Genomic DNA, 24,992 nt, shown 5'->3' on the forward strand with positions numbered 1-24,992 from the left:
CAGCATGCCCATGCTACATGCAGCCAGGAAAAGAGCTCTGCCTGCCCATGTTGCAGAGTGGGGAAGCCCAGTTGCCCACAGAGTAGATATGGGGAGCCTGACTGCCCACCTGGCAGAGGGAGGCAAAAGGGGTGGGAGCAGCTGCCTGTACAGGGCGTGGAGACTGGAAGGAAGTGGGACGGCCCTTCCCTAGCTCACAGACACTCTACCTCTTTTTATGTCACAGCCCTCGCTGGAAATGAACATTTAGTCTGCGTTTCCTACACCATAAATCTGGCCTGCACTGCCTTCTGGCACCCTTTCTGCAGCTTGGTGTGGGTAAGCGGACAGACACCACCTGACAGAGGTGCTGTGTTAGCTGAGCACTGCCATCCTGAGCGCTGGCATTAAGGTAGCACTGGGAAAGCTGCTATCAGAGTTGTGTGACCCCTCTCAGCCTGCAGGTGCTCAGCACCCTTGGCCTGCAGTTCCTGCTCTTCCAGCCAGGAGGAACCCAAGGCTCCATCTTGTTTCCTGCCATGCCAAGGAACTAGCTCAGGATCAGCTCCCCCAGAGCTGCACCTCGCTTCCCTCGTACTGCAGTAAGAGGCAGGAACCGGGCTCTTTACCATGAGGTCTTGTCATGTGCAGGATGGACTTGGTCACAGGCTGCATCTTACCACAGAGCTGCTAGTGGGTGCTGTGGGGAAGGGGGAGGCCAAGACCAAGTTAAAATGACAACTGTTTATTTGAACTGCTGAAATTGGAATGATGAAATGGGCAGAAATGGTGAGAGATGCTAGCAAACCCCAAGCAACCATGCTGGGCAACTTGCCAGCGAGTGAGACAGGCAGGCCAGGAGCACTTCCTGGAGAGAGCTGTGCGCCCCTGGTCCTGCCCCTCCACCAGGAAGTACCTCTTATTAGCTCTCTGGGTCAGGTAGACAGGCCACGGCGCTACTGTAAGGCCACGCTGTTTTCTTCCTTCAGTCACGGTTCCCTGCTGCCTGGCCTCTTCCCCAGGCATTGCAGCCGATGGCCCAGGGCTCCACTAAGAGAACTAAGCCCATTGCCTTTCTGGGTGGTGGCCATGTCCCCATACCATATACAACAAGCTCCAGTGGCTTGCTGAAACCAGTCATGAGACACTGTATCACAGATCCTACTGATCATGCCAAACCCCAGCATCTCAGCAGCATCCATTCCTGCAAAACCCATTCAGCAGGGCTAGCAAATCCTTAAACTCATGCTGAAGCCTGAGGCACCAGCTTTCTCTGAATACTTTCCTTTCCACCAGGGCTATCAGACAGTTCCAGGCAAAAGGCTGAGTTCTTTTCTCCCAACAACTCCCCTTGGTGACAAACCATTTCTAATAGGCAGGTACCTAGAGTCTATGCTGGGCCGTAAGGGTTCAAGGCTCTGGTGAAAACCAGGCTGTCTCCCTGGCTTGACTCCCTGTAGGGAGCATGCAGGAATCAGAGTGCTGAAGGCCATACTAGGCTTTTGGGTTAAAGAAACTTGGTTGAATGGCTCATGTTTCTCAGGGGGACACCACGTCGACAGTCACTTGCTGCCTTTTTTCCCTTCAGAGGTTGTCCTCTGTCACAAGGCAGTAGAAGTCAGTCCTTGCCCCATAGTTGCGAGACCCCAGGTCAGAGACATCTATTTCATTTCTCTGGCCCTCGTTCAACTGCACCTCTTCCATCCTGCCACCTGCCAGTGCTGTTGGTCCATCAGAGTCGGTCACTCGAGGAGTTGGTGGGCCTCTGAAGATGGGCCCTCGCAGGCCTATGGGGAGGGAGGTGGTACAGGTTAATGGGGAGGGAGAGGTATTGCTACAGGTGTTGCTAGCTCCGAGGGAAGCCCCTGAGATACGGTCTGGGGGATAGAGTGGCTGTTCTGAACGTGGGCTCCAGAGGGTGTTTTCTACCACAAAATAATTCCAGGGTAAAACCTGTCTAGTCACAAGTGTCAGAACAGGCAAAAATAAGTTAGGCCCTGTTCTTCTCACTAAAGAGCTGTTGGCGTGAATCCAGGTCTCAGCATCCTAACACACTACTTGCTGTTGTCCCTTCAAAGCTTGAGGATGCCCTGGCAGTCTGTGGGAGAGCTGGACTGGGCCAGACAGGGAAATGCTGTTATTCTTTGTGCTGGAGGTCAGCAGACCAAAGGCAATGCATGTTCACCATGTTTAGGGAACTGATTCTTGACAATTTGCCTGCAACGAACACCCGGTACAGTAACCTCAGCCAACAGAAGCTGTGCCAACCCCATCTTCCCTCCTGACAATGAAACCAATGAGGATAACCAAACTGGGCTCACCATTACCAGCTGCTTGTAAACCTCCCTCACGCCATGCCACACCATGCCACAGCTGTTCCAGAGGCTTAGGAGAAAGCCACTAGCAATGCCCTGGTTCCGAAGGTGCCAACAACCACTGATCTAATCCCACCGCTCCCTCGCTGCCCTTGTGCTCTAAGGCAATGTGGAGGATGGGTCAGGGCCTCCACTACTCTGACCTGAACGGTGGGGCTTTCCCCCCAAAAAGGGAAGCACAGCTCCTCCGAAATGGAGGCACTTGCCAACACATTCAGTGTGGTGGATGGGAAGTGGGGTTAGTGGCTGCCTACAGCTGGTCACTTCAATTTCTTTTGTTAGAGCAGTTATTTGAAGATGATTTGAGCAAATAATTGAAACATATGGCTCAACTCAGGCTTCCTGGCCTCTGAGGCATGAGAAGGGGCCCTGAAACCACTGCTTCGAGGAAGGGGGCAGAAGGCAAAGCTTCCCTCTACAAGATGTCTTCTCCTGGGACCCATCCTCACATCTTTTCCTCTAATCTGGGCCAGACTGGAGGACCCTTTCATTTCTGACACAGGGCTGAGGTGCAGCAGGAGCTGTCCCTGAGAAAGGATGCGGGCTGGCCTCTGCTGTACCGGCCCTTGTTCCCGAGGTGTCAGTAGGATATATGCCAGCAGCCCAGCCTGTATGTTCTAGCATGACCCTGTGCTGAGTGCTGCTCAAGGATGAGGGTGGTGAGCCTCCTGGGGAAGGGCACTTAGTGCCCGAAAGCTTGTCCAGCACCTTTTCTAGCTAAACAGTTAGTCCAGTACAAGATACCACCAATGAAAAAAATCCCAGAGCCACCCAAGAACCAAGGAAGATGTCGGACATACCTGGGTCTCCCTCAGGATGGGGTTCTCCTCGGTGCTCCAGGTAGCTGCTGTGGAGAATCAGCATGGGGTCCTTGTCCTCCTGGAGCTGGGTTTGAGGATCTCCCATGGCGTGCTGGAAAGAAACTTTCCGTGGCAGGGCCAGACATAGCTCCTTCCAGAAGTCTGAAGAAGGGGTCTGTATGGGGGGTGAGAACACCAGTCTCATTAACAGTTTTTTGGCTTCAAACTGCCCTCCAACTTGTGAAACACCCACACACTCCCTGGCACTCTGGGGACAACTTTCAACACCTCTACTTGTTGAGAGACATCTTTTTGGGGGGGGGCGGGGAGTGACTTGGGAAGCATGTGCTGAAGGCCTGTCTCCTGGGGTGTTTGTGGAGATGACAATCCTATGGCTGCAGAGGGAGTTTAGCTAAACTCACTGGGGCGAAGGGGCCTTTTCTTCTGGTACAGTTGAGAGGTTCCAGCAGAGTTCAGAGCCCCACTGCGTGCTGCACGGTACCAATGCGCTGCAAGGAACAACTGCATGCCCTGCAACATGCAACCTAAGCACACAAGGTGAAGGCACAAAGAAAAGAGGCTTGCCCAAGGCTGTCCAGCAGATCAGTGGCAGAGGTGGGGAAAGAGATGACTTTATCTCCTGTGATCCATCTGCTGAGGCAGGTGTCTCCCTCTGTCTCCTTCAGATTGCTCGCATTCCCCTAAGGTCTCCTGCATATGCCCAGGCTCCAAGAGAAGCACGGTAATGGTGGTTTATTTCTGTCTCTCCAGCAGGAGTTTCATATCATCTTAACCAAGGCAGACCTCTGGGTTATCCACTGGCTGTGCCAGAAACCATCCTGAGGCTGTGCTATAGCTACTCCAGGGCACTTCAGACCCTGGCAGCCAGGCTGCAGGGCTTCTGCTGCTTTAGACATGGACTCTGGCACTTGCAATGCTTTCTCCTCCCTTATGGAGAACCTTGTAGCTTCACTTTGACTGAAAGACTCCCTGGAGCCAGCATGGACAAGTCCCTGCACATACCTGCAGTCCTGGCAGCAAAACTCGGGCAAGACCCCTGCTCAGACAATGGCACCTCGCCTGAGCAGGGAACCAGCAGAACCTGTGTGGGGAACTCTGAAGAAGCACAGCTGAGGCTTTGGGGGCTGGGAACAGCAGGTCTGGGCTTGGGTTTGAAGAAGAAATTGCTGTGGGAATCGGTACAGTTTCATTATGTGAACAGAATGAGGCTTAGATCCAGCTTTCCAAGCTAAAATCACTTCTGAAATGCAACCCTTTGGTGGGAGCTGATGTTCAGGGGAGAGCTGTATACCAGGGTCTCCATAATCTCTGGGTCTTCACTAAAAGCCCTGGTTCCTATAACCACCAGCCCCTGAATCCTGGGATTCAAGACACTGGGTTTTTCCCCCTCTCATGAGTCAATGCTGGGATTAGAGATTTTGCAGCGTGAATGGTGCCCTCCTGTGGCAACACCTGTGCCATCCCACTAGCCATTAGAGTGCTTGCAGTAGTATAGACCAGGGTTGAAAGACCTCTCTAAGGACTGCAAATCACATTCCTTCCCTCTTTCAGTAATGAGCAATAAAGAAGGAAAGAGCCTGGTGTGAGTCTGGCCATTAGAAACCATATCAGCCTTACAGGCATAGAGCACTTTGACCCTGCCCTTAGAGAGACTCCCTTGCACTGAGCTCTTGGGGAGTATATAAAATGTGTAAGGCTACAATGCCACCTCTTCCTTGCCCCCGCATAGGATCTTTATTGGGCTCTTCATGGCACAGAGGGTGTACTGCCAATGCCCCTTCACATGCAGACATTAGCTGCTGCTGTCCCTCAAGTGGGGGAGCAAATAGCAGGAACAATGGCTCTTCACATGCTCTTGTCATAGAATGAGACCATGAAGCTTGTCTTCTGCTGTGCATGTGAAAGCCAAATGGGGAAGCCAGTGCATCCATGCGAACATAATGAAAACAGGGGCTTGAACTTCTGGCCTCCATTGTAATCCTTGACGTATGTAGGACAAACACAGGACCATGGCTGGTCGGAGGGAGCTGAAATGCTAATGGTATGTGCAGGCTGCCACTGGCTTGAAGGTCTCAGGACAAGTCACTTCCAGGCCAGTGATTCCCACCCCCTGCAAATGCACACAGGCATACACATGCTTATTTGCTGCCCACACCAGTCTCAGTAGGAGCTGAGCTCACATCCTGTACCTGTAACCTCTCTTTCTGTGTTGGTATGATCTCTTTGCAGAGATCTGACCTGGCTTGACTGCTGCCTGTTGCCTTCTCTCAGGTTCTGGAGCCCCTTCATGGCCATCAGCATCAGTAGTTAAAGCTGCAGCTCCATGAACCTCTAGGCTTGCCTTCCTTGCAAACAAACTGATATTTTCTGATTTGACCAGCTCTGTGTGAGACCTCATATTCTCTCTTACTGCACCAGGGTTAGGGTTGGCTCTTGCCTCCAAGAAGGGAGGCTTCAGCATCTCCTGGTAGCCACTACATTGATAGTTCATTGGGGCTTTCCCACTGCAGGGCAAGGGCAGCAATGTAGATGCCCTGAGGAAGAACATATAAGGGCAGTGCAGGGAAGTGTCCCAAAAGGATAGTAGGGAGGATATCTTTAAGACCCCACTTAGCCTATCTAAAGAATATCTTTAAGACCTCACTTAGCATATCTAACTCTGTTCTCTCAGCCTGCAGTAATGAAGCTGCTTCTGGTATGTGCTGTTGCAGCCAGTCTGTGGGGCAGAGGCAGTCTTTGGCCCTTCCCCTCAAAGCATAGCTTCCCTTCAATGCTTCTTGAGAGTCTGACACGCACTCCTCCCAGAAGAGCTGTTTCCAGAGTCTCTTCTGTAGCACAGTGCAAAGCAGCACTGCTGGGATCTTTCCATCCCCACCTCCCACACCCAGCTTACCATTGAGCCAGTCCGCCAGAGCAACAGGGTTACAGCCTTCTTGTGCTGCTTGAGCAGGTTAATGGCTGGATGCACTATCTCCCGGTACTGAGTCTGAAAAACTATGAAGATGGGTCTCTGGGACAGCTCCATTAGTCTCCACAGACCTTCCCTGGAAAATGAGATAACAGTTCCAGGGGGTTAGTAGTGTCATGCATGGCTTCTGCTCAGCTAATGCTACAGGTCCTCATTGCTGCATAGTCCTAAACTAACAGAGCAATGGAAAGACTCCCACGGACTTTGAGGGGCATTGGCTTGGCACTTGGCTTCTTTGTGAGATGAAGCTACAAGAACTGAGGCAAGGTGTTAGGACTCCTATCTGTACTAGGTGGGGGATGGGGAGCAGGGAGAAACCTCTGGAATTAAGGTTCTCTACTTCTTTATGTGTCAAGTTGCAGCCTTCAGTAATTTTACCAAACTTTCACATGCCACTGCCTACCAAACGTTTTTGGAAAGTCAGCTATTGTAGAGGGTAAGACTAGAAGAAAATACACTTCTAGCATGGGAGGAAAACAACAATTGTTTCACTCAGAAGCTCTCGGGTTCCATTGTTCTGAGCAGGGACTAGAGAGGGGCTGGTGTGGGGTCATTCTGTTTTCATGCAAGTTTAGCATGTGAGCTTGGCAGCTAGGTTTTATCTGAAGGCTCTGCCTGCACTGAGTACGCTCCAGGCTCTGCAAGACTGAGCAGGATTTATCCTGAAGTTGTTCTTCCCTGGTGCTAGGGGGTTCTGTAGTTCTAGGCACAGGGGGACTCAAGCCCATGCTCTCAGGGCATGGCAGTACCACGGAGAAGCCGCTGACTGCGGCTGTGGGAGGGAAGAGGTCTGTTTGCCAGGCCACAGCAGAACTGTGGGTTACTTGGACAATCTCCTGGGAATTACCTCGGTGAGTAGGAAGCAAAGCAGCAGCCTGTTGCCATGTTCAGTGGCCGGCCAGTTACCTGAAGTTGTTGTTGCACCAGTCTTGCTCTAAGTATGCGTTGGAGAGAACCACAATGAGGCGTCTGCACCGACTGACATTCATGATCAGGTCTGCCGAAGGCTCTGTGGGAGTGGGACAGAGAAGCAGCTCAGCGGTAGCCATGGCAAAGGATTAGCAGAGCCAGCAAGGGACTCTTTCTTTGGAAACAGGCTGTCCTTGCATGCAAACCCAGATCAAGAACCCTCCATTGAGAGGACTGTAGTCTATCAAGTAATGGAAGTCATAGCCCAGTCCCTCTTAAAGTGCCCTTTCCCCACCCTCCTCTTGGGTTACAGTACCAGCGCTAAAGACAATATTTCCAGCTGTTATAGCAGGGAAAAAGGTGTCAGGAATTCTGGGTTTCATTCTGTGGGGAAGCACTGATCCTTCCAGTAATTGGTTTCCCCACCTACAGACTACTCTGATATCTCCACCTGAGCGGGTTTCATATTAGTAAAACTGCTCCATGGAGCCTGAATGCAAAGGAAGGGATTGCCCCAGAGAGCAGCCCAGTGTCGTCAGTAAATGAGAACCTTTGCACTCCCAGCCAGAACTCATCAACCCTTGGCCAAAGGTGACTTTCTGGAAGGGGAAGCTTCATTCCCTCCAGAGCAGAGATGAGACAGGAAGTGGTACTGGAGGAAGCCCCCACCTGAGTTGGGCAGGATGGTCTTATCATCTAGAAAGAGCTTGTAGCCATAACGGTTTTCCAGCTGTGGCTTCACAATGAAGTTCACAAACTTCCTGTCATCTGAGGAGTTCATGTAGGACACGTAGGCATCGTAGAGTTTCCCATCTGTAAAAAGTGCTCAGCAGATCAAGGGGAAAATAGGCATGGGCAAAAGAGATGTACCACATTGTATGGCAGATGAGGAAGTTTGGTTTGCCTCCACAGCCAGCTGTCTTCCTCTGTGCTACTGATCAGGGAGAGACTCTACCCTTACCCCTTATGCTGGACTCTCCTGGTGGCAGGGCATCTGTGTTAACTTGCATAAATGGTAGAAATGGCAGGCTCTATATCCACAATGTCTAACAGTGCTAAAAAACTTGCCTGTGATTAAATAAAATTGAACCCCAGATCCAGGTGGAATAGTGCATTCCAGAGGTGGACAAGCCTCTGCTTAAGAGAGGAGAAGGGTCAGAATGGGAACTGAGTCTATTTGTCATATGCCCAAGTGCCCTACTGGCCCAAGTACACACAGAAGTGTGGTAGTAGATCACAGCCATGGTTTGTATGATGCTCAGGGAAGGAACTATCTTCAGAGGCATTTGGAGAGCTCCTAGCAGGTTGTGGGTAGCTACTGCCATACAAATGCAAATCCCACAGAGATGCTGGCAGGGGTTCCAAGAACTTGCCTTCATCAGTTCTCAACATCTCCACACTCACATTTTCTAAATACAGAGAAATACGAGATAAAATATATTTATACCTGGGATTGATGTTAGGGAAGGTGATGAAGGGTTTTTAGCACTGGCAGAAGGTCAAAAAGGTACAAACTGGCTATGGAAAAATGGATTGGAAATTAGAAGCAGCTATCTAACTCCTAATGATTGCTCGTTGTTGCAGGGAGTGAGTTTTGTAGCCTAGGAGACCCCTTTCAGTCCTGATGCTATTCCCAACTATTTAAAAAAAAGGACCATAATTTCTCTAGAATCTGAATCATCATATATGGCAGGGGGAAAAATCCTGAAGCAAAAATGTTTAGCCTGGAAATTAAAAATTTAGGCTTCTGCTTCAAGGAATCCCAAAGTATTGGAAAGAATACAAGTATGTCATTAAGATGATCCAAACAACCTTCACTCTGCCCCATTGCACGAAACCCCCAAAGTAACAAGAAACTCGGAGGCAACTTGAAGGATCTTTGTAGTGATTAATAAAATGCTAATGAATTTGAGCAATGGACTGAAAAGGTTGTCTTTGTGTTTCTGGTGGCACTGTGGAGCAGAGTTAAGGTTGGCAGGTAGCTATCATTATGCATCTGCATGCTTTCCCGCATTTAGAGGCTTTGTGGAGTGGAGTTACTAGGATTCCTAACTGTGCGCAATAACTTCTGCTACAGAATCACTTATCAATTTCCACTTCTGCAACAGTCTGGAAAACCTGATTTATGGTTTAACTTTTTAAGGTGTGACTAAGCCAATTAAGTATCCTGCAAGCAAAAGGAGGTGTTGACATTCTTGTTTGTCAAGATGAACAGAAACAGGTTTAGCTACACTATAAATGGCAACTCCTAAAACTGAAGTATATCCACAAGGTTCTGCATTGCTTGAAGTAAACTGGTGTACCGTGTTTTAGACAAGATCTCACAATGGGAGGTGTCTCTCATGAAAGTTAGGGAAATGGGAAGGGTTGCTTTCATGGTAGTGAAGAAACTCCCATATGTCTGGTTCAGTATGATGATAAATTGTACAACATTATATCCCTTTAGGTATACATGATCATTAACACATTGTCTTAAATATATTGTAGATGTGACCATCGCAGAGGACAGTCCGGTTGTCCTCTGTCCTCTATTGATATGAAACCTAATGCCTTTATGTCCTCTATTTTTCCCTTGAAGAGAAAAATAGAGGACATAAAGGTGTTGGGTTTTGTATCACTAGAGGACAGAGTAGCAAAAAACCAGAATGTTCTCTATGATGGCCATCTGATAGATGTCATGTTATGGTAACCGTGTTTTTTAACAACATACCAGGGAAGAGTGCAGTTTCAGAAAACTCCCTAGGCAGTTTTTCCCCAAGCTTTTCAGAAATTAAACTGGGATGAGATGTTGTGAGAAATTTCAGAGCAATTGGTTTGGTTTTGAAGTAATGGGTTTGACTTTGTGGGGAAAAATAATGCTTTTAGTACAACTCTAGACAATATTCTAACTTCAGGTAGAACCAAGATTCTCCACCAGGCTGTTATGAGATCCTCTTAAGGGTGCCATGCAATATTAGCACTATTAGGTGTGCAAACACCTACACACAATTCACAAGATAAACCCAGAGATTTCAAATAGAAATCCATAGTGGCAAAAATATTTTGACCTCTTCTAGTCTGAGTTCTTTTCAACAGAAGAATTGTTCAGTCATTTTCCTATAATCAAAAAATCAGTGAAAGATAAGAGCTGGTGTTTTTTAATGGGAGTCTGGGGTATGATAAGGGATGCCCTGAGTCTAAAAAGATTAAGAACCACTGGCATAGATGGTAGCATCTCTTCACTTTGTACTAAAATGCTAGAGAGAGCTCTTAAACCAAAAGAAGAAAGATTCTAACGGTGGACCAATGAGTCGCAATCTAGATGTATTAGGGATCATTAAAAGTGGCTTGGCTTTACAGAATCATGTAGCCCAGGGGCATGCTGAGAGGATGCAGGCTGGCTCCTTGGGTGGGTGCCACCCTGTCAGTACAGCAAGGCAGAAAGACCACTTGGATCCAGCATAATGCCATGAAACATCTACTTTCCAATCATTCTCCTTGAAGCTTTAGGAGAAGCAACAGAAGCCCAGAGTGTCTGGATCCCTGAGACTTTCCAATGCACCCTCTCTCCCACCGCCAAAGTGCAAACCATCCTGGTGTGACCAGACCGGACCAAGCCCTAAGCACCTACCATTGAGCTCTAGCTCTCCATAGTGGTTCCTGTACCAGAGCAGCGTGTTCAAGCGGCACTTCACGTAGATCACGGCCACAAACAGCAGTAGAGCCAGGACTGCCAGGGCTGCCAGCACTGCCCCTACATGCCCAGCAGCCTCTGCAATCATCAGAAATGGCATTTTCAGTACAGTTAGCAGTTGCAACCAAACGTGGTGCTGCTTTAAGTGAGAGGTTTAGTTTGTATCCAAGCAGGCAGCGGTGGGTGTTATTGCTTGAGGCAAACCTTGAGTGGGGTTACTGGCCTTAGGGCTTTTAGCTAAGACCTAGGGCCAAGTACAAATCCGCCTACAAGGGGCATTTACCCAGCTCTCAGCATCTAAGTCACTAAATACAACCTTAATCCACCCTCCTGTACCACAGCCATTCAGCTGTCTAGCTTTCTCCTCTCCATGTTGGGCCTTCTGATCATGGCTCTGTGAGGCCATCCTGAGACTCTACCTTCATTTATACTCTGTGGTGATTCCCAGTTCACCATGGGGAATGTCACTATTCAAGAGGGAGTGCAACTGTGCTCAGTGAAGAGGCTAGCCTGGGTCTAAGCCCCTGCTCCCAATATGTTTCATCCAATGCAGAAACCACTTTAGGAGCAGGAGCCAGAACCTTCCCCCTCAGACTAGCGCCATTTGCACTGGGCTGCAGTGCCCCAATCCCAATTGTTATGCTCTTCTTCTGGATCCATGACTTCTCCTGTTGGCTGTCCAGTGGACAGCTTCAACATGAGGTGTGGAAGGTGCTCTTGGCCCTGCTGAGCTCATGGTCTGGTTTTTACTTTAGGGCATTTTGCTGAAAAGTGGGAAATGCAGATTCTAACACTTTCTGGATGAGAGAGCCTAGAAGCTGGGTCTCACACTCAGTGAGCAAGTGCCCTAACATTAGGCACCATTAGGTTGGTGGGTCCTCTTTCTGCTCCTTCTCCACTATTTAGAAATCTCCCCCTGAGTAAGCCCCTTTAGGATGTAGGTACATGAAGTTTTTCATTAACAGACCAGGACAGAGCTTTGTGCCTTCCTGGTGAATGATAGGAGAGCAGCGCATCTCCACACTGAGGTTAGGGTGCATCTCTAGGGCCCAACAAATTGTCCACTGAGAGAACAGGAAAAAACAGAGCAGGGGGTTTGCACATAGATCATTTGATCCAGGTGCCAAGATACACAGGACCCCTCGCATTTTGTGATGAAATCATGAACCTAGGAGGTCCCTATATCTAGCCATAATCTCATCAGTAATCTCTCATCAGCAATCTCCCTATTGCAGAACAGGGTTCATCTATCCCTTCTCGTGTGCGGGTGAGCTCTTTCTTTCTCTTCCTCTCCCTCCTTATACTAATCTGAAGAGACCCTTCAGCTGGGCTGGATCCAGAGGTCCATCATCATCAGTTCTTTCACTGCTGTTCTAAACAAAGAAGTCTTGAATTGGGTGAGGAGTTTTTCTGGAAAAAGCATGGTTTCCCTCCTCTTAGGTTATGGTGCCATCCTGTGGCAACTTTCTATCATCCTATTTAAAGAACACTTTCTTTTTAACAGGGGACCCTTTGCTGTTCCTGCTATTGAATAGTGGTGGGAAGGGTTTACTTTCAAGACAGCTCTGAGAAATTTCAGCAGCAAGATGAGAAGTTACTCCAGGAAGTGACCAAAAGGGTTAAACACTCACACTGCATTACAGGCCAGGATCAGAACCTGACTGTTCTGTATCATACAAACTTGGACCTACGTCTCCATGTCCTGTTTGAACCATTCCCCCTGCTTAGGCTGATTCTGCTGCTAATTATGACACAGACAAGAACACAGTGCTCCAGAAATCTGCATCCCTCTTGTTCACTGGACAGAGCTTGGGAGTGTGTAGATAAAGCCTCCCCATTATTTGAAAGTCTTGCTGCTAACCATTCTTCATACTCTAGTCATTTAATCGGTGCTGGGATGAGGGATGTCTCTCTGTACAAGCATGCTGTTCATGGACCAGTGGCTTTATCACCACTGAAATGCCATGCTCTCCCTTTCTTGTCAGACAATTCTAGTCTGAACACAGCAGAACTGTGGCCTTGTGGACTCTGATCTGTGTGTTTGGAGTCCAAACCTCTTTCTGGAGTCAATAGGTAGTCAAAGGAAGTTTGCATCCCATGTGGTCCAGAACATGACTCTGTCCACAGCTGTAAATATCAGAGCGGGATATAGCAAAAGTGTTACCAGGGCAGGCATATAATTCCCAACACAACTTGGAAATGCCCAAGGGACTCTGCTTCTGCCTGGCAGAACCCCCTGTACTCAACTGCTACAGCCCTTTGCTACATCATTACCAATATGGGGTAAAAGCTCAAAGAGTTACTACCTGATCTCTGCAGTGTAAATGTGGCTGTGATGTTCCTAGTCAGGCAGGCAAACACACCATAGTTCTCATCACTTGTCAGATTCACCAACAGGAGGCTGGACATGAACATCTCTGATGCATTATCACTGTGCCTGAAGGACAGAAGTGCCTTGGGTTAGCATAGAGCTATGCTGAACATCTTCTGGAGGGAAATGGAAGTAGACGTCAACTAGGAGGCAGAGAAATACAAGAAGGCACTTCTGGATAGAGTTAATCTTAAATATGGCCCAGAGGAGCTCTAGCTTGTTGTCCCGTGCTACTTCAAGGAACTGTTCAACCTGGGAAAGTAAGAGGGCCAAGATGGAATAACACAAGTTTCCACCTCTCCCATCTGCCAGGCTTCTGGTATCAGTTTGCTGCCTCTCCCCTAGCATCAGCCTTTTCTTGGCTTTTGTCCTTTGCACCACAAATGAGAGGGCAGCTTCCACCTTATCTGGGAATTTCCTTGTGCTTAAAGACAAAGACCAAGATTTGCAAAAGCAGGGCCCTAACCGCAGACTCCTCGACCTACATTTAAGAGATGAACTTTTGTTGAATGTCATTGACTGGCCAGGTTTGCTTTGCTGATTTCCCCATTGTGCAGCCAGCCAGGGAAATGGATCAATGTGCTTAAACACATGCACAAGAGCAATTATTTTACAATGGCAGCTGTTAGGGAGAATTTCACATGTCTTGTATAAGCAGAATTAAGCAGCCAGCTCTGCTTTTCACCCATTCAGCCACCATAACACCCTTCCCACCTGGACCTCTTGCTGGCAATGACATAATACATTTGGCTGCAGTATAGAGGCAGCCCCTGTTCTCAGTTCTACTGTGGGGGCTTTTGCTTTCACAAACCAGTACAGCCCCTCTGGGGGAGAGAACATGCTTTGGTTGATAAATGCTGTCTGACAGGTGAAAACCTTGAAGCTTACGTTAACCCTCTCTAGGAAAGGGAGACTTGTTGGGACCTGCTGAACCCTGCATTTCCCTGTGGGTGCACAGAAAAGATAGCTAGCAGATGTCTCAAAGTATGGGAGCTCCTAGCAACTCTGGAGTCTCTGTGGGGAAACTCCTCTGATCTCAAGGCCTGTGAATGTGGCAGCACCTAGGAAAGCTAAACCAAGTTGCCTGAAAATGTGAAGTCAGTGCACAAACACAAAAGTGTGTTAATCCCTGACACAGGTGGTCCTGTTCATACTGAAGCAGTGTTAGATAACTGCCCATTAATCCTCATGGAGGTTTAACATGCTGTAACTCATGCACATTAAGACACTCTGGCTTTATGCTGGTGTTGTTGATGTTGTTCTCAAAGCCAGTGAGTTTCAACTTCTAGCTATGTGCAACAGGGAGTCTTGTGCTGGCGCACTGAGAAATGTACAGAAACCACCAGCTGGCCTACATGCATATTGTTGCTCATGCTGGGCTTCATTGTTCATTCAAGTCTGTATTGATCTCCTCTGTTCAGATCAGAAGTACTACCTGAGGGAAAGGGGACACGTATGTCAATATAGCTGTGCTTTTATTCCAGAGATATGAGTTCAGATCCTGTCTGTGTCACAAATGAACAGATGCTTGATCACAGTCCACTCATTTACAAGTACAAAGTCCCCTGGAAAAAAATCAACACTGTTCTGTTTCTCTTCAAGAAACAGAAGCTGGGAACTGTAAGCCAGGACTCCAGCATGCTCCGAGCCAGTGAATAACTGGGGCTGTAGTAACAAGGGTAACTTGGCTTAAGCGAGAGGTGCACTGGGTTGGCTGTGAGGGGCCTCTGGCTAGAATAGCATGGTGTGATTTAGGCTGGCAATGAAGTGCCCTGCAACAGTTGTGTCTGAACCTGGAAGAATAAAGGTGCCACAGACAAGGCTTGAGATAAATCAGCAGACCCTAATCTGTGTTTAGGGCTTGAATCAGAGGTGGGGGAGCACTTGGTTGGGAGGCTGTTTTGCTGGAGGTCAGAGCACTGGCCAATGGGTCCGTGATTCATACTGAGGTTTTCATTAACAAGACAAAGCACTGGGATTTGGGGTACAGTTCACTGGAAATGGGTGCTAGCGGAAGGTGAGTCCAGCGCACCCCCTGCAACCAGCTCTGTTTTGCATTGCCTCAGCTGTCCAGTTCATGGCATTTGCTCAATGACTGGAGCAATTAGCCCCTCCCAGCACTGGCTGTCAGCAGCCTCTCCCAGGCCCCCGTTTTATAGGCTTATAGGTCAACCTCCTTACCAGGTTTTCTCCTCGAGGGTGTACTGGCTGCTCTCGTTGCCTAACCAATGGCCATCCTTCATCCAGCTCAAGATGGGGTTGCAGTGTTCATCAAAGGGCAGGCGTACCGTGCAATTCAGTGTTATCTGGCTCCCTAAAGTAGGCTCCAAAGTCTGACTGCTGGATGGGGAAAGGACTTCAGGTGGCACAGTGCAAAGGTCTGTTGGAAGGCAAGGAAAGGCTGAGAGACAGGCTTTTTAAAGGGACACTACCAATTTAAAAATCTGTGGGAGGATCCTTTCTCTTGGGCATATGCACAGAGAAATCTAGCAGCATAACTAGTCTGGTGTAATTACCCTGCATAGACACTCCCTAAAATTAAATTCTTTCATTTACAATGGAGAAAAACACGTGTCCTCTGTGCATACAACAGCACTCTAAACTCAGTCTACCCAGCATGCCTAAAGTACAAGCTGTTCAGCTACTGAGTCAAATAAAAGGCAGACATGCGAAATTCCCTCTCTGTACAGTCTGTGATGTGGCGGGTGGCTGGTCACCAATGACAGGGAACCTTGAATTTGTTTAGCAGATAACTAAATTCCTCCAGTAGCTCAAGGATTGGGATTTGGGCTCCTTATGCTCTAGGTCCTGGCTTCGTTCCCTGCTGACAACTAAGGGGTGTGCATAGAGCTAGCGTGTTCAGTAGTAGCAGCGTGTTCAATTTCAATGAACAACAGCAAGTATTTTTCAATGACATTTTTCACCCACATTTTCTGTTTTTCCACCAGCATGAATGACTAAACACAGATGGGGGCTGGGGAAGGGAGACTTAAGAGGTGCTTGCTCTTGCAGAGAGGAAAAGCCTTAGCGCTGCCTGCTGTTCAAATGCCCATCTCCTCACAGCAGGTCCTTTTTGTCCTCTAAATGCCAGCCTCCTTTCCATGCTAAACCCAGTATTTACTTGACTTCAACTGGGGTCACTACCGTGTCCAGAGCCTTCTTTACATTATGCTTTATCTGGAAATGCCACCTTGGATTTTTCCAGATCTCTCCTGAATCTCTCCTCTCTGTTCCCACTGGGATCTGTCTTTCTCCCCTTTTGCAGCCCAGTAACTATTACATGGTGTCAAAGTGCAGCTCCTGAGACTGGTCTTTGTGTTTTTCTCTGTGAAGTGACCCTCTGGGTGTGTTTCTGTATCTGCCTCTGAGTATGTCCCACACAACATTTTTTATTTGGGGCCCAGCTGGAATCTTTGTATACTTTTAAAACTCTCTGTGCAGATAAAACAAATGGAATTTGGCTGTGGGGAGAATGCAAATCTAGTTTTTAGGCCTTTTCCCTCAAAGCAACACTGCTTAGAGCAGTTCACATGCCCCCATAACTTCCCCTCCTGTGCTCAGGCAAGCGTGCCAGCTCTGGGTCAGCGGGGCACTGCATGATATCTGTGTGCATATCTGTGAATGCTATCTGTGTGTATATCTACCAAGCCTGAGCTGGGCTGGGCTGGGCTGCGCTGGGCTGCACTGGGCTGGGCAGGGCAGATAAGCACCCCCCCAGAGCTCACCAGTGCTACTTCCTGGGTTGTGCAGCAGGAAGCTGCAGGGTTTAACTCAGGGGTGGGCAAAATGCAGCCTGCCAGGCCATTCTATCTGGCTTGCGGAGCCCCTAAAAAATTTAGAAAATTAATATTTATCTGCCCCTGGCTGCCTGTCATGCGGCCCCCAATGGCTTGCCAAAACTCAGTAAGCAGCCCTCCACCCGAAATAATTGCCCACCCCTGGTTTAACTCCAAGGATGGCATCAGCCTGCATGCAAGTGGTCCCCCTCACCATCTTCCCTCCCCCCTACCTGTCATGGTCAGTCTGGTAGTGAAGGAGGCGTTTCTCTGGCCACCTAGGTACAGCGTGCAGGTGTAGTTCCCAGCATCGCTGGCCTGCGGGTGCAGGAAGGTGAGGTAGGCTGTCCCATTGGTGTGTTGCGTGCTGTGTAGGTGGCCCTGTGCGCTGAGGTTCAGCGGGTGGCAGTCTTTGCTCCATTGGAGGTTAAAGTCCTGGATGGACTGAAGGAGCTGGAGGCTCGACTTGTCCAGTGGGCAGAACAAATGATTAACAGGTGGCTGCTGGCTCCACATGTGGTGATCATAGATGCGGCTGGAGTCCAGGCAGGAGAGATCAGGGACTGATGGAATAAATTAAAACAGCTTTTCAATTTGGTCTCTTTTACCAGCTTGTGTACACCACACACAGGGTGGGGTCTGACTAATGCTCTCTGTGGCAAGAACACAGCTGAGACTGCTGTGCCACCTGAACCAGCCAAAATAAGTGACTTGTATTAAGACAGCCTCCAGACCCCAAAACCCAGCTGTGCTAGGCACTGCATGTGCATGTGGTAAGGGACAGACCCTGGTTTAAGTAACTCATGTTTGAAATAGATGAGACAAAGTATTGTTATATCCATTCTATGAAACTGAGAATGAGATTATCTTTATTTTATATACCTGCCCCTCTCTGCACTAGTCACTTATGCTGTACAATAATTAGCCTTCCTGAAGGGGAGGTAGGGGAGTAGCATATGTCTCCTGCTTTACCTGTGTTGCCTTATTTTATTACTTCCTGTGAGAGGATTATGTGGCAACGTGATTACGGTGGCAGTTCAAAGGTAGTTGCACAAACTGTAAAATCAAACTGAACAAAACTATCTTTTTCATCCTAGATGCAAACAGAGACCTTACCCTCCCCAGAGAATGTTATGACCCTTCCCCAGATCCATAACAAGGCTGTGCCACTTAAAAACATATTACTTTGAGAGTAGAGCATCCCCGTGAGCAAAACCATACACCCTGAAACATGTACTACATTGATTTAATAAATTAAATTTGACCAAAATATTATGGCATGCATGTATGATTAGTGGCACAGGACCTATGCATATGCTTTGCTCATCCAGCAACAGGTTAGCCCCTGTGATCACGGACAGAATACAATAGGAACTGAGAGCCAGAGATTAAAGACTTGCCCACAGTCTGTAGTAGAGCAGAGGTTGAAACATATATCTCTGGCTCCACATAGTACCTCAATTCATGTGTGGAACATCTTCACTGTGTGAAGATGTGGCTGACATCTTCACTGCCCTGCACCCCATGGGCAGAGGACAAACCTTCACTTGCTAGGATACTGAGCAGAGTCAGGAGGGTGAAACAAGGAGCTGGCAGGCAAGGGCAGGCTCTGGGAGTGAAATGGCTTTTGTCCTAGATTACCTGATTTCCCAATGACATGGGAAGTTAATTCATCAGTGTAAGTATAATTGTGTAAATGCCCTCCCTAATCCCAGCGAAGTCTGTGCTATGGAAGCCTTGTCAGACCTTCCTCTTCCATTTGACCTTGGCTTTAAACTCTCCCTTATCTCCATTAGCAGTAAAACCCCCACCCTGCTCTATTTAAATATCCAGAGCATGGTCCTGGTTGGAGCAGGACTGGGGCCCTGCTGGTATGTGAACATGCTGGTTTTGCTTGCTGAGCAAACACTCTGAAGCCAGGCTTCAGGTACTGCCCACAGGAGAAGGACGTGTCACTGCTTGGGATTTCTGCCTGCTCAGAGCACACACAGCCAGCCTACCCCAGGGGGTAGATTGAGCTGCAGCACCAGGCAAGGCTGTCTTTCCCTCGTCCCCCATGCTTAAGTGGGATCCAGCCACACAGTCACTGAATGCATGGCAGGGAGTTTCTTCTCTCCATGGGCTTCCTGCCCATGTACCTCATTTCTTGTACCTCAGTGAAGGTCTGCAGCACTCCTATGGATTTTCAAGCTTTTGGGGTCCCCTGACCATCCTCAGAAACATATGGAGTGGGGAGGAAAAGCCTTGCTGAGCTCTTCCTCCGAGGAAGACAAGTGGGCACTTTTATCTTCTCTGGAGTCCTGGCCAAGACACTTTTAAAGGCTTCAAACAATGGGGCTCAAATGGATTTTGGTGGCAGGACATCAACACTGCTCTTCAGCCTAACTGTTCCTCATCTCAGTTTCCCCCCCTTAATGCTATTTACCCAGACCGAAGACTGTGTAACCTCTTTGGCCCCAGCTGCTCCTAGACTGGGACTTATGGTTACACCATAAGTCTTCTCTTGGCCCAGCCAAATGTATTTAGTTGCCTTTGTCTTCCCACTCCAACCAGCTCTTCCAGCCTCTTTGTTATGTTAAGCAGAGCTGCTCCCTGCCCTGGTTAGAAGAGAGCTGTGCTCTCAGCTTACTGTGCCTCCAGGCTTTAACTACACCCTTTGGAAAGTGAAAAAGCCCTGACAGGGCCATATGCTCCTTGCCCATGTCTTCCCATCAGCTCAGGGAGGTACAAGCTAGGGAGGAGCCTCCCATTTCCATAAAATGGACTTTAATCCCCAACACCTTGGCAGGTACTAAACCATGCCAGAAGAACAGTTGTCCTGCTCCTGTGGCCATATGCCTGCAGGCAGGCGAAACATGGAGGCATCTGAACCTCAGGCCTCCGGGCATAGGCCTGCACGTTGGATGCCTGCCAAAACACTTTGGAAATATCTGAAGCCCCTGGTGGGGGTTTGCCTGTTGTAGGGCCACTTATGGTTGTGATCTGACTCGTGGATTTGGACTTGATTTGGCTGATGTGACTTGGAACACAAAACATTTCCTTAAAAAAAAAAGTCAGTGCTAGGCGGTAGAGAGGAGGTGGGATGCATCTTTGTTCAGCTGACCTCCTCACCCCACAGCTGGATTCCTCCTGCTGCCCTCCTTAGTGTACTAATGGGTCCCATACTGCTGACCTGCGAGGAGGGAGCATGGTATTGAAACCAGCCACTGTCACCTGCCCTGCACGTACTGCTGTGCAACAGCGGCTGAGCACAGATCCTCCTGTTCCTCTTTGCTAAAGCCACAGGGCATCACCCCTGCAACAAGAGCCCATGGGGGGAGGACTGTTGAGGGCACATGCTTCTTGAGGGCACTGTATCCTTTCTGACAAGCTGGCAGACTCTCCTGCAGAGTTCCTGTGTCCTCAGCAGCACTGCAGAACAAGGCAACTGCCTCCAGCGCTGACTGGTTGATTACAGTGTTTAATTAAATAGTGGTGCAATTTATTTATAGTAACTAGTCCTTTTTGCCCCGGGTGCTGAGTAGCTCAGGAAAGTTTGTGCAGCCTGAACGTCAAGAGCAGGGACTTGGGGCCTGCTGGGCTTCAGTGCAAGAAGGTGTGCACTGATGTACGCTGTGTGAGGGTACTGTTGACAAAGAGGTGACTTGTTGGTCACAGGCTTGGCTAGTGTAAATCAACCCTGCTCTGCTGAAGTTGCCATTTTGACTCTTGTGAGCAGCACCAGACATGGGCAAGAGAAATCCTAACGCCTCTCAATGTATCATCAGTTGAGTCAATGCAAGCAAGGACAGAGTCCAAAATAGTCGGTGAACAGATTACAGCAGTGTGTATGGGGTGGGGCAGGCTGAGCTTGAAGAGCCTTCCAAATGCAAAAAAGGCTCCAACAAAAGTGTTGCATCAACAAATGCCTTGTTTTGACCTTGTCAGTGTTTTTCCCAGTGCTGGTACCATCACAAACAGGTCCTGCTTGTCCAGGAGGGGCAGAGAGAGGGGCCTTATCTGGCTTCCCTGAGCCCAGCTCTACCAGCATGGGCTGAGGGCTCCATGACAAAAAGGGCCTCCCAGCACTGTGCTGGGGCTAGGCATGCAAGCCCCTCGGGCAAGCTGATCCCTGAAGAAACAGGTCCTCAATTCCTGAGAAGAGCAGCAAAGCCACTCTATTCCATGGGGTCAAGGCCTGGAGCTTCTCCTTTGGCTTGAACAGCAGCTGTCATCGCTCTGTCCCCTTTCATGCTTCCCCATGTGACTGGGGAAAAGGGACTTTGGGACAGACATAAAACAGGAGGGAGAGTTCTCAACAGGAGCATAACAGGTTATATTAGACCCCCGTACCTTGAGGGTCTTCAAGAGGAGACCAGACATGCACCTAGCAGGGATCGTCTGACCCCAGCGCTCTTTCCTGAACAGGGCAGGGGGTCAGACTCAGTGACCTACTGAGGTCCCTTCTGACCCTAACATCTATGAATCTATGAATATGCAGAAGAAAGGGCAAGGTGCGGTGGGTGGGAGGTACACAAGCTACCGCTAGGGACATGTGCAGGGTATGCAAAGTAAATCTGAGAAGAGGGCAAGACCCTTTTTCCAAACAGGTGAGAAGGTTTGGGTTCAGTGCGGTTATGTCCAGTAGGAAGTTAAGTGACTGGAAGAGACTGATGACCCTAAGTGAGAAAGTGGAAGTTGAGGAAACATGCACCCTCTTCTGTGAGTTTGGAAACTTTCTAAGGAGCAGTATAAGAGTGTTTGGCCTTGGCCAGGGAGGTCCTCTCCCTGTATGCCAACCCCATGGAGAGCCCACCACAGCTGGAACCATCTCGTTTCTGGCCCTCAGTGGGCACATAGTAAAGATGGCAGAAAGGCCAAAATGCAGAGCATTTGAGGAGGTGGGTGGGCAATTTCTGCTTGCTCACATCCTTCTGCTAATTCCCACCAACCTCATAGCCCTAACTCTGTAGCCCTGGTCACAGGCAGCAGATGGGTTAAAGAGCAAGCACTGCTTCCCTTGAACAACATACAGTACTCCAATCTCTGACAGATGCTGCCCCCTCTGATATCTTCACGCTCCCTCCCCTGTGTAGTAGCTTCTGCTTTCACTTTTCGGAGAGGCTGTGTTTGTCATCCAGGATGTGTAGCAAAGGGCAGTTTGTGACCCTAGGCTAACAAGAGGCAGAGCTGCTTCTCTGCACTGTTCACTATTGATAAGGAATGAACAAGGCCAGGAGTGCTCAACCCCCAACCCACAGGCCAAATCTGACCAGCAGAGCCATGTAATCCAGCCTGTGGGTCTCCCTGCAAGTCCAGAAATGTGGTAGTGGGGAAATGGTGGCAAATAACACTGCCATCACTCCCCCACTACTAAATTTTCAAGTCCCACAAGGCTGGATTGGCCCTGGCCAGGCCAGATCAACCCCAGCCAGGCCAGCCTCACATAGGAGTTTTGGGCCTCATTCCCATGCAGCTGGGTCAAGTTGAGGCCCATGAAGCTGTGCAAGAATGGCCTGGCCAGGACCTGATGCAGCCATGCCAGAATGGGCCCCCTAGACAAGCCATTCTCATGTGCGTGGGTTGACCCCCTACCAGGCCAGTACCACATGCCAGACTGGGCCAAGGACCAGATCCAGCCTACAGACAGATCTGGCACCACTCATCTGGCCTGTCAAACAAGCTAACAGGCAAAATCTTGGAGGAAGTCATATCATATCACTTCATAGCAACCTACAAAACCCAGTTGATTTCCCAACTGTGGATGGCAAGGCTGCAATTTATCTGTAGCTAGGACACACGTGCATTGGTTTTTATACTATGACCTGCTCCTAGGTAGACATGAAAGGCCTGAGCTTGGGGGACTTGGGGTAGCCTGGGAGACATGCAAGGGAATTTCATAGCTGCTGCCCGCTCACATAGTGGTCAAGGCAGGGCAGGGAATCTCTGTGTATTCCCTCGGGCAGTGGTTCTCAACTCGGTTAGATTTAAGGCACCCTTGGAAAATGCCAGCTCTTAGTTTTCACTCATTTTTTTACTACAGAAAAAGAATAGGGCAGTTCTTCTGTTGCAAAGCACTCAGAAAGACCACAGCAGGTCAGACACCATGAATTCCTATTTGAAATCTCTGGGTTTATCTTGTGAAGCATGTTTGCGCGCTGAACAGGGCTAGTGTTGTGTGGCACCCCACAGTGCTCTTTAAAGGCTCTGAAGGCACCCTGGGGTGTCATGGTACCCTGGCTGGGAATCACTGCCTTAGGGTTATATCTTAGTCTCTGCTTTGCTCTTGGCCATCTCAGGGGCCAGATGACCATGGTAGGCTATGGTAAAGCAGCATGTCATTGGGCTGTACTTGTGCAGTTGTTGTGGTGCCGCCAAAACTCAGGAAGATAGTGCCATGTGCTGCCCTGGCAAGCTTCAACTTGGAGCCAAACACCAGAGAGCTGGGAAGCAAGGAGTCTGGGACAGAGTCAGCACAGGACTTCTCGAGGCCCAACTTGAGAAGTAGGGACAGATGGGGGTGGATGTGGGTCAGGGGAGCAATAGAGGCTGACAGTACTGAGCAGAGATTTACCCCCCAGGCTCAAACAGTGAGGAACCAGGATGGAAGGGATGCCACAGCAGGGCCTGGACATAGAATAGGACCCTGAAGACGAGACAAAAGAGACTGGCGAGAGAGAAGCTTGCAGGAGAAGAGCCTGGGGGCTAAGCAGCGGAGACTGAGGATGGAGGCAGACCCTCAGAGTTAGAGGGAAACAGAAGGGCCGGGACTGGGGAGCGGGGAGCGAGGAATCTGGAGGGTCACTGATCTGGGAAAGAGGAAAGGAGAAAAGCCTGTGGATCAACCTGCCTGCTGCTTTCGGAGAGAGACAGGGAATCTCCCTTTCCCACCCAACCCAGAGTCATTTCCCCTTACCCCTCACCTGCCGCAGCTGCTGTCCATTCAGGCTTGCTCCCAGCAGCAACTTGGGGAAGGCCCAGAGCCCACAGCACGGCCGTGACAGCCAGCGCGGAGGCCAGGCTCGCCTCCATTGCGACTCATTCGTGTGCCACACAGTGCAGCGAAGGGAAGCACAGGGGATGAGAATTACTGGCCCCAGCTCCCCCTTCCAGCTTCAGGCTCAGGCCTCCCGTCCCAGGGACTGGGACCGTGCATCTGTCCCCGCTGTGCACTTCCTGCCAGCCACCTTGCTCATGTGACTGGCCTGTTGTGGCCTGGCGCTGCCAGTTAAGTCATTTCATTTCATTGTTCCACCCATGCCCTTGGTTTTGTGCTCGCAGGGTTTGTTCCACTCTCCAGCCCCAATCACAAGCCTCCAGGCTGGCACTGGGGAGAGCCCGTCCCCTCCCACCTGCTCCTGTGGCTCCACCTCCCTTTCCACCTGAGCGCTGCAGGGAAAAGGAAACCAGCCCACACTGAAGAAATAATTAAAAAAAAAAAAGTCCTAAACCCACCCAACCTGTTGGCAGGAGGGAAAAAAAAAAGCCTGACAAGGAATGTGCCGTGAGAGGCGCTGCGGCAGGTTGCACAAGAGCTCCCTGTCACTGTGGGAACAGCTGCCTCATGGGGCTGATCCTGTCACCCTGGACTTATGCCATCTACCAGCACTCGCAGGCCTTAAGCTGTTGCCACGGAGGAAACACAGAGCTGCTCCAAGCCTGGGGGAGACACAGAGCTCCCCCCAGAAGGAGCCTGGCTTTACAATGAAGCAGCAGCAAGCAGAACCATTAGACAAGACTAAAACTGTACACCTGTACTAAGCCTTTCTTCTAAGCCTAAAACAGAGGCTTGGAGGTTTTGCAGAAAGCAGGGCAGATTTGCACCTTGTAGGCCAACTAAATCAGAGATGCATCGCATAAGCTTTTGTGAGCGACGGGCTTACTTTCCCATTCACATATGCACTCCGTTTCCCCCCTTTCTGTATTGCTGAATTACTGTTTCAACTGAACCTGCATGTAGGGCCAAAGCTTGCATTTAAGCATTGGCGGTGCGTAGGGGGTGCATGTGGGTTCATGTGCACCCCCTGAGATTGGCTGTGCCCCCCACTGAGAGATCAGGTCACTGGGGGACACCTCCCTCCTCCCCCCCATCAGCAATTGGCTGCTGGGAAACCCCCTCCCTCCCCACCAGTCAGCTATTG

At 49.5% G+C, this 24,992-nt stretch overlaps 1 protein-coding gene across 2 annotated transcripts; it reads right to left on the reverse strand.

Moving 5' to 3' along the window:
- Positions 1-708: 708 nt before the first annotated feature.
- Positions 709-24,162, reverse strand: SIGIRR (single Ig and TIR domain containing). Of its 2 annotated transcripts, none has more exons than XM_019547242.1 (10): positions 23,775-24,162; positions 17,106-17,435; positions 15,278-15,476; positions 13,032-13,162; positions 10,663-10,803; positions 7,722-7,865; positions 7,050-7,152; positions 6,069-6,219; positions 3,155-3,329; positions 709-1,766 (listed from the first exon to the last, which is right to left on the reverse strand). In XM_019547242.1, the coding sequence occupies exons 1-10, from the start codon at positions 23,881-23,883 to the stop codon at positions 1,564-1,566; spliced, it is 1,686 nt and encodes a 561-aa protein (XP_019402787.1). In that variant the 5' UTR covers positions 23,884-24,162; the 3' UTR covers positions 709-1,563. The 2 variants fall into 2 exon arrangements, with proteins under 2 accessions (XP_019402787.1, XP_019402788.1); XM_019547243.1 differs by having other exon boundaries at positions 23,878-24,160.
- Between the last annotated feature and the right edge of the window lie 830 nt (positions 24,163-24,992).

Source organism: Crocodylus porosus, unplaced genomic scaffold (assembly GCF_001723895.1).
Source record: "Crocodylus porosus isolate Cpor-Errol unplaced genomic scaffold, CroPor_comp1, whole genome shotgun sequence".
Taxonomy (NCBI): domain Eukaryota; kingdom Metazoa; phylum Chordata; order Crocodylia; family Crocodylidae; genus Crocodylus; species Crocodylus porosus.